The sequence below is a fragment of the Crinia signifera genome, chromosome 2 (genome assembly GCF_055691185.1).
Source record: "Crinia signifera chromosome 2, ASM5569118v1, whole genome shotgun sequence".
Classification (NCBI taxonomy): Eukaryota; Metazoa; Chordata; class Amphibia; order Anura; family Myobatrachidae; genus Crinia; species Crinia signifera.
Window position 1 is genome coordinate 337,556,994 of NC_139218.1, and position 14,009 is coordinate 337,571,002.

General features: G+C 43.7%; 1 protein-coding gene across 2 annotated transcripts in view; it reads left to right on the plus strand.

The window, feature by feature from the left end:
• Nucleotides 1-11,320, plus strand: part of PPP1R1A (protein phosphatase 1 regulatory inhibitor subunit 1A) — a 157,904-nt gene extending 146,584 nt beyond the window's left edge. For both annotated transcript variants that reach the window (XM_083169520.1, XM_083169522.1), the window contains exons 5-7: nucleotides 6,793-7,029; nucleotides 8,965-9,076; nucleotides 10,315-11,320. In XM_083169520.1, coding sequence (XP_083025646.1) covers nucleotides 6,793-7,029; nucleotides 8,965-9,056 — 329 coding nt within the window. In that variant the 3' untranslated portion in view covers nucleotides 9,057-9,076; nucleotides 10,315-11,320. The remainder of the gene's footprint in view (nucleotides 1-6,792; nucleotides 7,030-8,964; nucleotides 9,077-10,314) is intronic.
• The last annotated feature ends 2,689 nt before the right edge of the window (nucleotides 11,321-14,009 follow it).

Below are 14,009 nucleotides of genomic sequence, written 5' to 3' on the forward strand. Positions count from 1 at the left end.
TCACACTACCACCCACAGAAAGGCACCAAGTCTCCGCATCTCCAGCAATACAGTTCTCACATCGATGAAGCACCTCACACGGCATCTTCTGGAAGCAACCAGCGTAATGAGCCATTGCTAGGCTAATGTACATCATAGTCATTATTTAGACAAAGCTGCTTTAAGTCAGGCCTTTCACCTAAAATGCAATGCTTCGCTGATCACATTATATCATAGTAATGCAATTCATTTACATAATCCTAATTATACGGTTTGTTTATATAGAGTAGCACATGTGACATTCATTAAACTACTATGTAATTCTGAATGTTACAGTATGATATCCATCTTGCCCTCATGTTCACAAAGTCAATGATGGGTTGCTAAATTATGAAGTTTAAGGCAGGCTTGCCTACCCTCCTGAAAATCTGGTCCTTCTCCCGTCCCCCCGGGAAGGTGGGCAAGTCTCCCGCTTTCTGGCTCCCCCTTTGCCCGCTGGTTTAATTACTCTAAATCGCTGGTCCGCGGTGAGGGGGCGGGGCTTAAATGACGCGATCGTGGCATTTCACGTCATTTAAGCCTTGCCCCCGCCCCCCCTGATGTGTTGCCTTTCCGGGCTTCTCCCGGAGAGGTGAAATCTAAAGTATGCAAGTATGGTTTAAGGAGTTCTGTAAATTAGGTTTGCCTTTACTTATGTCTGAGAAATAATGCTAAAAATAACATGATTAGGAACGAAACATGTAACACTTGTCCGCAAGTTCAGCATTAGATTTATAAAGATCTGAGGGCATTTTGCCTGCATGACTGCTGCCTGACAGTGGTCTAAAGGGATCTGAGCCACGCAGCTTCTAAGGATGTGCAAGACAGGAGAGTCAGTGTTTGCCAGTTGCCAGGAGAGCAGGGGGGGGGGGGGGGGGGGGGTGTGTTTGCTGTATATTTACTAAAGTATGGGTTTTTAGAAGTGGAGCTATAGGGGGGTATTCAATCTCCAGCAGCCATCTTCCCTGACAGCATTGAACAGGGAATCTCAGGAGAATGAGCCCAACTTCACAAGCAGAAACGAGCTCCCGGCTGCAGCTCGCCTCTTCCCGGCCATGGCTCGTGGCCACGCCACCTTCTCGTCCTGCTGCAGGTGGGACATTGAATCCCACCTGCAAATTCTCGGCCAAGCAGACCAAGAACGGGACAGGGACATGGTTGTTGGGCCAGCTCGACAGCCGTGATTCGAGATTAAATACCCCCCATAGTGACCAATGAGATTAAAGCTCGTGAGCCAGATGCACTAAGCATCAAAAGTGGTAAAATGGAGAGTGATAAACAACCAACCAATCAGTTCCTGCCTGACATATTTCAAACACAGTCTGTGACATGTCAGGCAGGAGCTGTCTGGCTGCCTGTTTATCACTCTCCATTTCATCACTTTTGAAGCTTAGTGCATCTGGCCCATTATCTTCTAGAAGGTGGTAGATAATGTTAAGTAGAATCTGATTGGTTGTTATTGGCTACACATTTCTTTCTTATGGTGAGTACACATCACAAGTACAATCAGCATGAGATTTTGACTATATAGTCAAAATCGCATACAGATCGTATGCAGATCACACAGGTTTGTTACCTTGCACTCCCAATGAGCGCTCCCGTGACAGCACACATGGAAACCCAGATAGACAGGGCAGCAATGACTATATAGTGCAAATCTAATGCTGATTGTATGAATTGTATGTAGATAGTACAGAGTTAGCAAAGATTGCATAGCACTCGAATCTTAAGTCGAATAGCAAGGGAATCTCACTGTGTGTACACACCATAATACCCGCACCTTAGTACATACAGTATACTCTTTATTGTGCATATGCACTAGTTCTGTAGTCAAGCCTATTACTTGCACTGCAAGGACTCTTTGCTGAATCACATATTGTGCACATATTGATTTTCGTCTTGATTATTGAAACATAACAATATAATTGGGCAGTTTCAACTATCGGTTGGTTACACATTCTACATTAAGGATGCCCAAAATGCTTGTTTAGGCCCATAGGGGGTTTGCTAACAACCCCGTAGCCTATTGTATCATTCTAGAGTTTGTCAGGAAGCGAATCTAGGGCACAGAGCCGCTGAGCATAAGTACTGTAGTCTGGAACGGGATGGGTTGGACTGTGATGTTGTAGCCTGTGGCGGGTGACCGAGTGGCAGCTAGAATGGCAGAGAGAGAGAGCAAGCAGAGCATCTTTAACCGTGCAGGATCTCTGCAGTGTTCTAGTGGTACATGGCAAGGACTGAGTGGCATCCTGTGTGCCTGACATGTCTCAGCTCTGCCTGTACACAAGGTATTTGCTGCTTTGTTTGTCTGCAGTGACCAGCGATATCCTACTGTAGCTGGGGCGTAGACAATATTTAAAAACAGGATGTTCTTGATTTGTTTTCTTTTATTAAAAGCCAATGAGTGTAGCGCTGCGTAGTATACCACTGCAGCATTCCCAGTCAGAGAGCGGGTGCATAGTAACGTATGAAAGAGTAAAACAAAAATAATGGAAGAAAAATCCCCTGAAAAACTCATGACCTTTTCCATGTCGACATTTTGCTTGTGTGAACAGTGTGCATGCCAACCTTTTGTTGTCGACCTTCTTACTGTCGACCATGCGGATAATAGAGCACATTAGGTGGGGAACACACTGAGACGACAATCAATCGTTCAGACTATACTGACGATTTCCCTTAAGCCCAGAACAAGCAATGTTGTGCGTACACACACTGAAATCCTGCTAACATCCCAATCTAGTGATGGTGGGGGGTATATGTGCATGTGCAACCCCCCGTGTGACCACCTTTGGTATTACACTCGCCAAGGTGTATGCACGGATAGGGTGGCGGAATCGGATGGTGGACTGGAGCAGGAGAACGCCCAGCATTTTATGGGCATCCCCATGACAACGCTGGGCGTTTGGGGGCGGCGTTCAGCGGTACTAAATTACCGCGATAATGTAATGTTTCCAGAGATGAGTTGGAATGCACCATAGAAAGTCACAGACAATTCTCCGCACTTGCACTTAAGCTGGCAGAAAATGTGTCTAAACCAGATGTGAAGATGTAACATTGAAATAAATTAAAATAATTCATTAAGCAAACTAATTAATAAAACATCCCCCTATCAATCAGAACATTTCACCCTCAGTTGCTTCTGGATTTCAGTCATGTATCCTCGTTACATCTTTGTTTTCATTATTTTTAGCTATATAAATCATTACAAAAATCACAGAGGAAAGATTTATTTTTATACAAGCAATGTGTTGAAATATTTGCAAGTAATTATGTCATTTGATAAGATTGTAACTAATTAACGTTCATTATTAATTCCTTCCAGATTAATACTGATAAACATTTATTTGACGGACAACTAGATAATTATAATTAAGAAATGTTTTACTGTATCATACTGGGGCATTCTAGATGGGGATCATGACAGAGTGCTGGTTATTAAAGTGAAAAGCTATTTCCTGATTGAGGGTTTGTTGATGTGAATGACTGCATTGGGCACATGCTGTACTGTGAGAATACGGAGCTTGATTTTCACCATTCACAGTTCTCATTTCAGTTGAACAAACATTTTATTATGGATTGTAAAATATATCTGTACATAAGGATAATTTCTCCAAAAACATAATAGTATAAATCAGGTATAGGGGAATTCTCAGCCCAGCTGTAATTGAACTACACATCCCAGCATGCCCTATAACAGTTTTAGCATAACCAAATGGTAGCAGGGCATGCTGGGGTGTGTAGTTCAACTACAGCTGGAGGGCTAAAAGTCCCTGGTCTAAGTGAACCTTGGATCTTAAAGGTTAATTATTTCTATCTGTCCGAACGGTCCATCAACATTATCTGTGCGCCTGCTCTGCTCAGTGGTGTACAGTGTTGCAAGTAAGGGGGTACGGCGTGGTACGGAGTACCTGTAAGAAATATGTTGCAGGTACGCAGTACCACTTACCCCTGATCCACTGTCATTTCTATTTTCATTTTAAGTCTAAATATAATGCATCCACAGCCCGCCCACCCAGCGTTATGATTGGTGCTGTATGCAGCTACCGGCTACTGCTTAGGCATCAGCAGCGCCGACAGCATGAAGGGCAGGCTCCACTATTGTAAGCACAAGCTGCCTGGCTCTCCCCCAAGCAAGAGCCATCCCACCCCCAGTCATTCCCAGTTTCTCATTCCCTGTCTCCTGTGTCCACGCCTCTATTGTCATTTAGTCACTCCTCTAGCTTTGTGTGACCACTCCCCCTGATGACACATGACCATGCCCATTTTTGGTGGAGGCTATCAGTACCACCAAGAAAAAAATTCTACTTGCACCACTGGTGGTGTATATTGTCACAGCTAGTTATCCTGACTGATACAATGGAGAGCTGTACTAAGCTTTGGAGAGTGATAAAGTGAGGAGAGCTAAAGTACTAGCCACTAAGCTCCTCACAGCCATGTTACATGTTGTGGGTGGGATACAGAAATGTTAAAATGCTTCCAGACCTCCGTAAATGCAGTTTTGTGAGGTTTGGCTATTGTTGGATTTGAAGGGTTTCGGTTCTGCGCTCCTATCCCGGCTGCCTTTCCCTTGTCAGTAAGATCACCCTCTGGCCTTAGGTTAGTGGAGAATTGTTTGTGAGGTTTGGCTGTTTACTGCGTATGCACCAGCAGCAATGCCATCACAGTGAATCCGCATTATAGTGAGGACAACTGGACATTAACAACAGTGACCCCTCCAATGGTGAGACATTATCCACGCCCACATTACCACTTAACAATATACTGTATGCAATTAATGTATGCCTAATCTCCCTCATCTAAAAAGGGTCTTTCTGTGCCTCAAAAATCAGTACCGTGACGTCTCCTCTTGTGACACACCATCACTATTATCCAGGAATTCCTGGTTTTTATTTTTGCTATATATTATTCTTATATTATGCTTGATTTATTAAATTTACTGTGATTTCTAAACCGCTTTATATGGGTTATTTAAGTGGTTGAACAAACCAGCGCTGCTTTATCGCTTTAAAGATGCATACATACGGGCATTTATCGCTGGCAATATGGTCGACCATATTGCCAGCGATTGGAGTGTGCACCGGCAATAAATTGCCGGGTTCGCGCTCCCGGTTTTAGCCCCCTTATGATCGCTGGGCGACCGGCTGATTCCCTCTGCGGCTCCCCCAGAAGAGGCTCCCTTTCATCAGCGACCACCTCTGGTCGCTGATAAAAAGGAGACACTGAGCAAGATATTGCTGAGCAATATATCTCCCTGTTATTGAGATCTTATTGTTAGCTTACAGCTGTGAAGGGCTTAATCCACCCAGTCATTTACAGGTGAATTCCTTAGAGCACTGGAAAATTGGACCATAAAAAATTGTAGTAATCTGCTGCGAGCTGCCATTTGCTACAGTGAATATAAGTAGCCTGCAAGGATCAGCTATGGACCTACCCTTGCAGACCTAGGGGGTTAATCAGAGTTGATCGCTGATATGCGAATTCCCAACCCGCTTGATTATCGAATGACTGAGCATGTGTATGGATCCCAATGTACATGCACGAGCAAAAATAGCAACAAAAATACCGACAGAATCTAATCGCAATCCCCGTGAAATTTCCAGATGTATCAATCTTCAAAAAGTGATAAAATGGAGAGTGATAAACAAGCAGCCGGTGACATGACAGTTAGGAGCTGATTGGCTGGTTGTTTATCACTTTTTGAAGCTCGATACTGTACATCTGTCCCAATAAGTGTCTCATTAAAAGTATGAAGACCTGATCATTGCTATCTCAGAGCAGGTGTGGAACATGGGGTTGGCAGTGATTGGATCGACATGCACAAGGTTGACAAGGGAAAGGTCGACACCTGAAAAGGTCAAAATGAGTTTTTTTTCACACTTTTTGGTGTCAATGTCATCACCTGAGCATGTGGACCCTGAATTAGGTACCGCTTCACTCGCCATGCTGCAGGCCAGGTGCCTCGGCCCAGTACAGCTGTGCTTGGCACACTTTTCTGTTCTTAATCTGAATCCAGGTGAATGGAAAATTATGAAAAAGCCCCCAAAAAACTAATTAAAAAAAAAAAATATGTTGACCTTTTTTTATGTGTCGACCATAACCATACCGACACTGTGCCTGTCAACCATATGATGTTGACCTAGACAGTCAACTTATCATCCGGACCCCCTTAGTACAGAGATGAAGTCCTTTTGCAGAGTTGAGAAGTGTGTGTTCCCTCCGCGCAGTATCGAAGACCCTTGGAGGTCTCCAGCCACACCCGCAGCAAAAGGCTGCGGTTACACACCGCGGCACAGTGGGTCCCGTTCAGTGGGACTTACTGCACCACAGGGAGGCTGTGGGTGGCTACACACAGCGGTGTGGCCGGATCCGGCAGAACAGGATCTACCCACTCCCAACCGCATTTCATGTGTGAAATGTAATGTGGTCGACCTGATGTTTGGCCATCCGCATATGGGCCTGTGGACTCGCTGCGCCATTATGTGTGGCAGCAGCCTAAGGGGCAGAAAGTAGCTGCTGTACATGACCAGCACAAATCTGCGTATGTGAATCTGGGCCCTCAGTCAGCACACTTTGAGCTCTGTGTACACTTGTGTGTATATATGGCATTGTATCAGATAGCCAAGTATCATTTTAACATTTGGATCAACGCTTGTATACTGTCCTTCACAACACATAAGCATACTGACACCTAGTGGGTATTAGAATATTGCATCAGGACATATTTCTTATGTGAATTTTAAAATGTCTGAACCTGACTTTTACTTTTTCTTGCAGAACTCCAGCTATTAGCAGAGCATCATTTCTGCAAACAGGCCGCAGAACATGGAGGTACCCCACAGAGTAAGAATAATGTGGAGAACAGACCCGGCTTGGGATGCTGTTGCCATGGTAACACACCTCCAATTCAAGCCACTCAGCAGATGAGCTCATGTAGCTGTTATACGCAGGACGGACAACAGGAGAATAACTCACTTGGGAGGAAACATGATAGTCAGTCAGACTCGTCAGAAGGTACAGTCAGCAGGCTGATCTCATCGCTGCACATTTTGCTGATGTTCATACAGTGTATTATTACTGGCAGTGCTATAAACCATATGTAATAAAACTTCCTTAAAGACTCAGCTAATTAACATGAATTCCTAATTCTCCATGCAGGCTGGGGAATGATGCTTTTGCCTACAATGCCATATGTACAGTGACAAAGCCTCCCACGCACTTATTTACATATATATTGTTTATTTTATGTGTTTCCAATGATTGTCTAATTCTACACATTACAGTTTTATGAGGGTGATTTAGCAGTACTGCAATATGCAGCTACAGTCAGCGTAAAAGGTGTAGCCTCACTTTGTACAGATAGCATGTATACTTGTATAAACAGCTTAGGATGTGAGCTACATTTTGCATCAATATAACTGAACACTGATAATGTATATAAGGTAATTAGACAGTCCACATCATGTAGCCAATCAGTGTGGGTGCCTCTCATCCAGGGGAACAGGGTGGAACTGAGTCCACCACCTGTAATGTAAGGGGGAACTAGTTCCACCTCCACCACAGCCATGCACGTGTCATTACAGCAGGAAAGCCTGTCCCAGGGGCTTCCATTTCTGGCACAGCATATGTGATGTCATGCCATTACTGCCACAGAAGTGAAGAAGGGCCACAAAGTGGAGCAGGCTCTGTGTATGCTGAAGACCAGGTGAAAGATGGCTGGAATGACACAGGGCATGGAGCTACTGGAGTGAAAGAAGCAGATACATGTATTAGGGAACGCTACTGTGGGCATTATGTATATAAGGGGCATTAATCTGGACATTATGTAATGGGCACTTACTCTGCACAATATATACAGTATAAGCAGCAGTACTACTGTGGGCATTATGAGGGTGATTCTAGTTCACCCATGTTGCGAATTCGCAATGGGTACCGGTGTTGAAGATCTGCGCATGCACATAATCGCTTATGCGCATGTGCAGGTCTTCACTGCGGGCACCCTCGGAGACTTGTTTAGTCCCAGTGGCGCTTGAATAGGGGGGCCTACAGGAGGCGAGTAGGAGGCGATCGCATGAGTTTCCTAGGTGTACCCATGAAAATGATGGGTGCGCCCAGAAAGATTCCGGGGCGTCCCCATGCAAATGGGGCGGCCACCTGCCTTCCGGAGGTGGGTGGTTGATGACTCCAGATGTCAGCTGCCCGCCCTGTTCTCGGAGCAGGGCGCCGCTAATTTAGGTCACCAGGGAGTGGCTTAGATTAGCGAGCGCTTCAGAAGACAGCAGGGGGGTGTAATGGGTAGCTAGAACCACTTCATCAAGAGTCTGGTACAGGTGGGAAGTCAGGAGAGGTAAGTATGGGAATTAGAGAGAGCGGTTTTCGGCAACCCACGTAAGCCTGCAAATGGATGCTGAGGGGTGCCGCGGGGGCGGGCGGCTTTAGTTGGCTCGCAAAGCAGTGGTATTTCGCTGACAATTGAATGATTTCTGAAGCGCTGGGCCGGGCTCCGCCATATGGATGGGGTCAAAGGCAGGGGAAATTAGTGCCACCATCTCACCAGAACCACTTTATGGTCTGATCACATCAATCCCTCTGCATGAAGCAGGACCCCTGAATACGTCCTACAGTACAGTATATACAGTAGGTTCTCCTACAGCTTAAAGAATCACAGAATTGTTGCATTAGGACGAGAGAGGCTGTAATCTTGGGTAAGAAGAGCAGGTTTCCAAAAAGTTAAATGTTGCCAAAAGTCTTCTCCATTCCTCTTTACCAGAAATCATATGACTTAACTGGGAGACAAAAATAAAATAAATGCTTTTGGTCATTAGTCTGAAACCTATGAAATTCTATATATTGTGTAAGTTTAATACAGAATCTATGTTATCTGCTTGATATATATTTTCCACAATTACACGGTCCAAAGCTTAAGCATTTTCAACCATTTTTTTGTAGAAATGTGTGATAGGCAAACACACAGAGACATCAAGGAGATAAAGGAAAAAGAACAACACAGCAGCCACATACCAACTGCACAAGACAAATAGGTCTCACAGCAGAAAGTACAGTAAGTATTTCCTAGCTCAAAGAAACATAGTGATTTTTTAAATGGGTCTCTCTACAGCAGGGGTGGGGAACCTTCTGAGGTCCGAGGGCCATTTTCAATGAGGTATAATGCCTCGGGTGCCATTTAAAAAAAAACAAAAAAAAACTTACAAATCATCCTGCGGCAGCCGTCCCATGCTCCGGCGGCTGCCGCAGGTTACGAGTCGCCGGTCTGTGTGGTCCGGCGGCTGTGCAGGGAGTCTCATACAGGCAAAATCTCGCAAGAGGTCGGTAGCTCTCGTGAGATTTTGCCTGTACTTGACTCGCTGTACGGTCACCGGGAGGGTAGGCGGGCCGCACAGACCGGCTCCAGGGGCCATATTCGGCCCCCGGGCCGGAGGTTCCCCACTGCTGCTCTACAGTGTCAGTGAGGCCTAAAGCATACACCACGGAATGCAGTGATAGGGGCCCTTCTGGTGTGACCAGTCTCTTCAGAGAGTGTGGCAAGCTGCCACAGAGGTTTGGCTAACCATAAGTGCGTGCATGGTGTGGGGCCCCTTATTGAATACCATATACACTCGAGTATAAGCCTACTTTTTCAGAACATTTTTTATGCTGAAAAAGCCCCCTCGGCTTATACTCGAGTGAGGGTCCCACTTGAATCAATACGTTTTCCCAGTTTTTTTGTTGTAAAATTAGTTGCCTCGGCTTATATTCGGATCGACTTATACTCGAGTATATATAATATACGGTATATATCGTGGTAATCAGCGACACTCGGAAATGAATATAGCCAAAGGCTCCTTTATGCCAATGTTTCAAAACACTTCATCAAAATCTGACGAAAAAACTAAAGTGTTTTGAAACATTGCATAAAGGAGCCTTTGGCTATATTCATTCCCAAGTGCCGCTGATTACTGCGATATACAAGTCTATTGAAGATGGGATGTTGCCCATAGCAACCATTCTATCTATTCTAGATGGTGCTAAATAAATGAGAAGTAGAACTTCAATAGAACTCCCATTTTAGTCATTATACCCCATAGAGAGAATAGATTTGCACATTATAATGCGCTGTGCAGAGCCTGTAGGGGCATTGGTGCATGTCAAATGCGTTTTGCGGTGTATATCTGGTGCACTTACCTCCCAGTTAGTTATTGCTTTGTCATACCGTATAGACTCCACTATTAATGGATTCACTTGCATACGTTCCACAGACTGTGTATTGCTAATTTGGTTTGCCTTTGTGTATTTTTTCAGTTCTACAACAAGTGTGTCTGGAGCCAGGAAAGGAAGTTACCCTCCTCAATGCGGGTGGAACCAGACGATACAGGATCTGGAACATGTATCTTCTTTCTTTTTGAAATAATATTTTATGTCACATTTCTGTTGCTTGGAAGGCCTGATTCTGCACTGAGGCCAGAGCAATAAATTGGGGGCCCCTCAAGGTACAGAATCCCCAGCATTATCCCGGACAAACATTATGTCTGTCTGTCTGACATTATTATTGACATTTGAAAATGGTGCTAGGCCAACTAATTTACATTTGTATATATTTTATTAAAAACGATCAATAATTAATTATTTGGGACTCGAAAGTTATTCTCTGTTTAAATGTGTTTAAGGATCTCATTGAATGTGCTCCATTAACATGTTAACCCAATGAAAAGGCGCAAACACCTGACGGTGTTTAACGTAAGCTGGCCATACACCTAAGATTTATTGTCTGATCTGTCGGGTTGGAACAAAAATCTGGGAGCAAATGACAGTTGACCATTTGCTTCGAAATGCTGGAGAACTGACAAAAATGGTCATTCAGATATTACCAGATATTTGTTCCAACCAGCCAGATCGGACAGTAAATCTTTAGGTGCATGGCCAGTTTTAGATGGGATTTCAACTTTAGCTAATCCTCTCTGCCAGGTAGATTTGTTTATTTTGGTTGCCTTTAGATAAAGCAGATAAGGTCAAGTCTGTGCAATGTACAGTAGATCTGTTGTCACAACTTTGAACAAATCTGCCTGGATGGAGAACTATTTGCAGATGAAGATCTGGAAACAAAACACTAATTGAATCACAATGACACAATATTCCCTGAATACAGCAGACTTATATTTATACCCTTCATCAACTCCGTCTGATGGAGATTTGTTGATAGGAGCACCTAGTTAGACTTTCCCTGTTTGTCATATACATTGTACTGTATGTACCATTAATGCCAATTTATTCATGGTAATAAAATAAAAAATGCTTCAACTGGTTTTAATTGATTGTCACTGAGTTTTTATTGTCACACAACCTTTTAATAAAATGTACTTTCAATGTATTTTCAATACTTTTACAGTGCCATGCGCCCTCTTGTGTTGTAAGGCAGGTAATACAAGCACAAAGTAAGTAATAGGCAATTTATCATTTTAAAAGTAAACCCATCCGTACAGTTTTGTAGTCACTGGCTGACACTAAAAAGGCATTTTACATATCTCACATTCAAGTCACAACTTGAGTTCAATTAATTTAATTCTGTAGTGGTCACGTACCAGTTATTCCTGATCATCAGATCATCAAGGGCCTAATAACACTAACAATGAAAGTTTCAGATATGAAGTTAGAATACAAACTACAGCTCTGTTGAAAGACAAAATATTACCCACCACCACCCCCACAGACTGCTGAAGCTCCTCCCATCGCTTGGGAAGGGATCTGATGCAGGTAAAGACACCGAGAGGGAAGTTTAGTAAGACAGCGGATCCCCGTTAAAATGCGTACAAATGGGATTGGCGTATACAGCCTGACAATACGAATGGAGAATACAACAGATTTACTAAGCCATCATATTCTATTCATTCATCATTTCTGATGTCGTAGCCGTTCGTATCAATTGGTATTTGGCGTTCGTATCTACGGCCGCCAAATATGTACGAAGTGGAAGCATCACAGGGATCAGTCAGATCAATGCAATGCTGCCCTGTGGGGTCCCTCGTATTTTGACAACAAACACTGGGCCCAAACTGCCAGCAGCCAGGGGAGACATTTACTGCAAGCTGCCCTGGCCAAACCATTAACCCCCTGATTTGTCAGCCCGTGGATGTCTCCGGGGGGGGGGGGGGGGGGGGGGGTATTGGGCTGATTATTTTTGTGTAAAATAAGAAGAATAAACTGTTGGGTTTTGTTATGGAACTACAAGTCCCAGCAAGCCTTCTCCGCAACCACTAGTCCCAGCATGCGGGAGATTAAAGGTCTGCTGGTACATGTAGTTCTGCAACAAACCAATAGTGAAATAAAATACAGACACATAACAAAAATAAAACTTTCATTCATACTTCAGTCACTCATACATTCCACAGTAGTCCTGTTCCCTTGTCTAGTAGGAAGTTATACTCCCCATCTAATCCGGCGTACATCACATCCTTTTCTTTCCATGTAGTCATCCACAGGGTTAGAATAACAAACCGAGGGGGTCCTGAGACCATGCCAAACTGGAGGATGTGCAATAATTTGTTTACACTCGGGGCTCCTACCTTGAACTAGCTTTTGTCTAGTCGTGGCTCCATAGAAATCCCATGTTAAAGTTTAACATGGGCTCCTATGGGTGGTTGCCATCATAGATAGAAACATAGAATTTGACGGCAGATAAGAACCACTTGGCCCATCTAGTCTGCCCCTTTTTTTAAACATGTTAACTCAAACCATATTTGATCCTTATTTTTTTGTAAGGATATCAATATGCTTATCCCAAGCATGTTTAAATTGTACTACTGTATTTGTGTCTACCACCTCTGATGGGAGGCTATTCCACTTATCTACTACTCTTTCTGTGAAAAAATTCTTCCCCACATTTCCCCTGAATCTTCCTCCCTCTAGTTTCAGTGCATGTCCTCATGTTCTGTTGCTCCTCTTCCTGTGAAGAATGTCTCCCACCTGTACCTTGTTAAAACCCTTGATATATTTGAAAGTTTCTATCATGTCCCCCCTTTCCCTTCTCTGCTCTAAAGTATACATATTAAGATCTTTTAGTCTTTCCTGGTACGTTTTGTGATGTAGGCCATGCACCATTTTAGTTGCTCTTCTTTGTACAATCTCTAATGTATTTATATCCTTCTGGAGATATGGCCTCCAGAACGGAACACAATACTCTAAGTGAGGTCGTACCAATGACCTATACAGTGGCATTAGATGCCTATGTTGAATATATTTCCCTCGGCTGCTTGGGTCCGGTCAAGAAATGGGGGACCCCTATTCATATTGTCATATATGGCCATCTTATTAATAATGATAATAATAATAATAATATTTATATAGCACTTTTCTCCCAATAGGACTGAAGGTGCTTCACCATTGTCTTTACAGCTCAAAATACAAAACAAACTTAACAGTGGATGTCCGTGAAATACTTGAGTAAATAATTACGTCTTTAGTCTATTTTTAAAGGATTCTACAGTGGGGGCTTCTCGCACTGTGCGAGGAAGAGAGTTCCATAGAGTTTGAGCAACAAAGTTGAAAACTCGACCCCCAGATGAATTCAGGGAAATTCTGGGTACTGTTAGTAGTCCTTCTTCAGCGAATCATAGTAATTGAGTAGGACAGTAAGGAATCAGAAGCTGCTGCAGGTACCTTGGGCCCTGGTCATGTAGGGCCTTGAAAGTGAGTAAGCCAATCTTGAAAACAATTCGCCATTTTACAGGTAGCCAGTGAAGGGCCTAGAGAATGGGAGTTATGTGGCTGGAGCGGGGCTGGTTAGTTAACAGTCTGTATTTTGTACCAGCTGCAAGCGGTGCAATTCTTTTACTGGAAGACCCAGGTAGAGAGCATTGCAGTAGTCTAGGCGTGATGATATAAATGCATGTATGACTTTAGGCAGGTCTTCTGAGGGAATTAAGTGCTTGATTCTGGCTATGTTTCTCAGATGAAAGAATGAGGATTTGATTGTGGCTGACACCTGATGTTTAAGTGTCAGG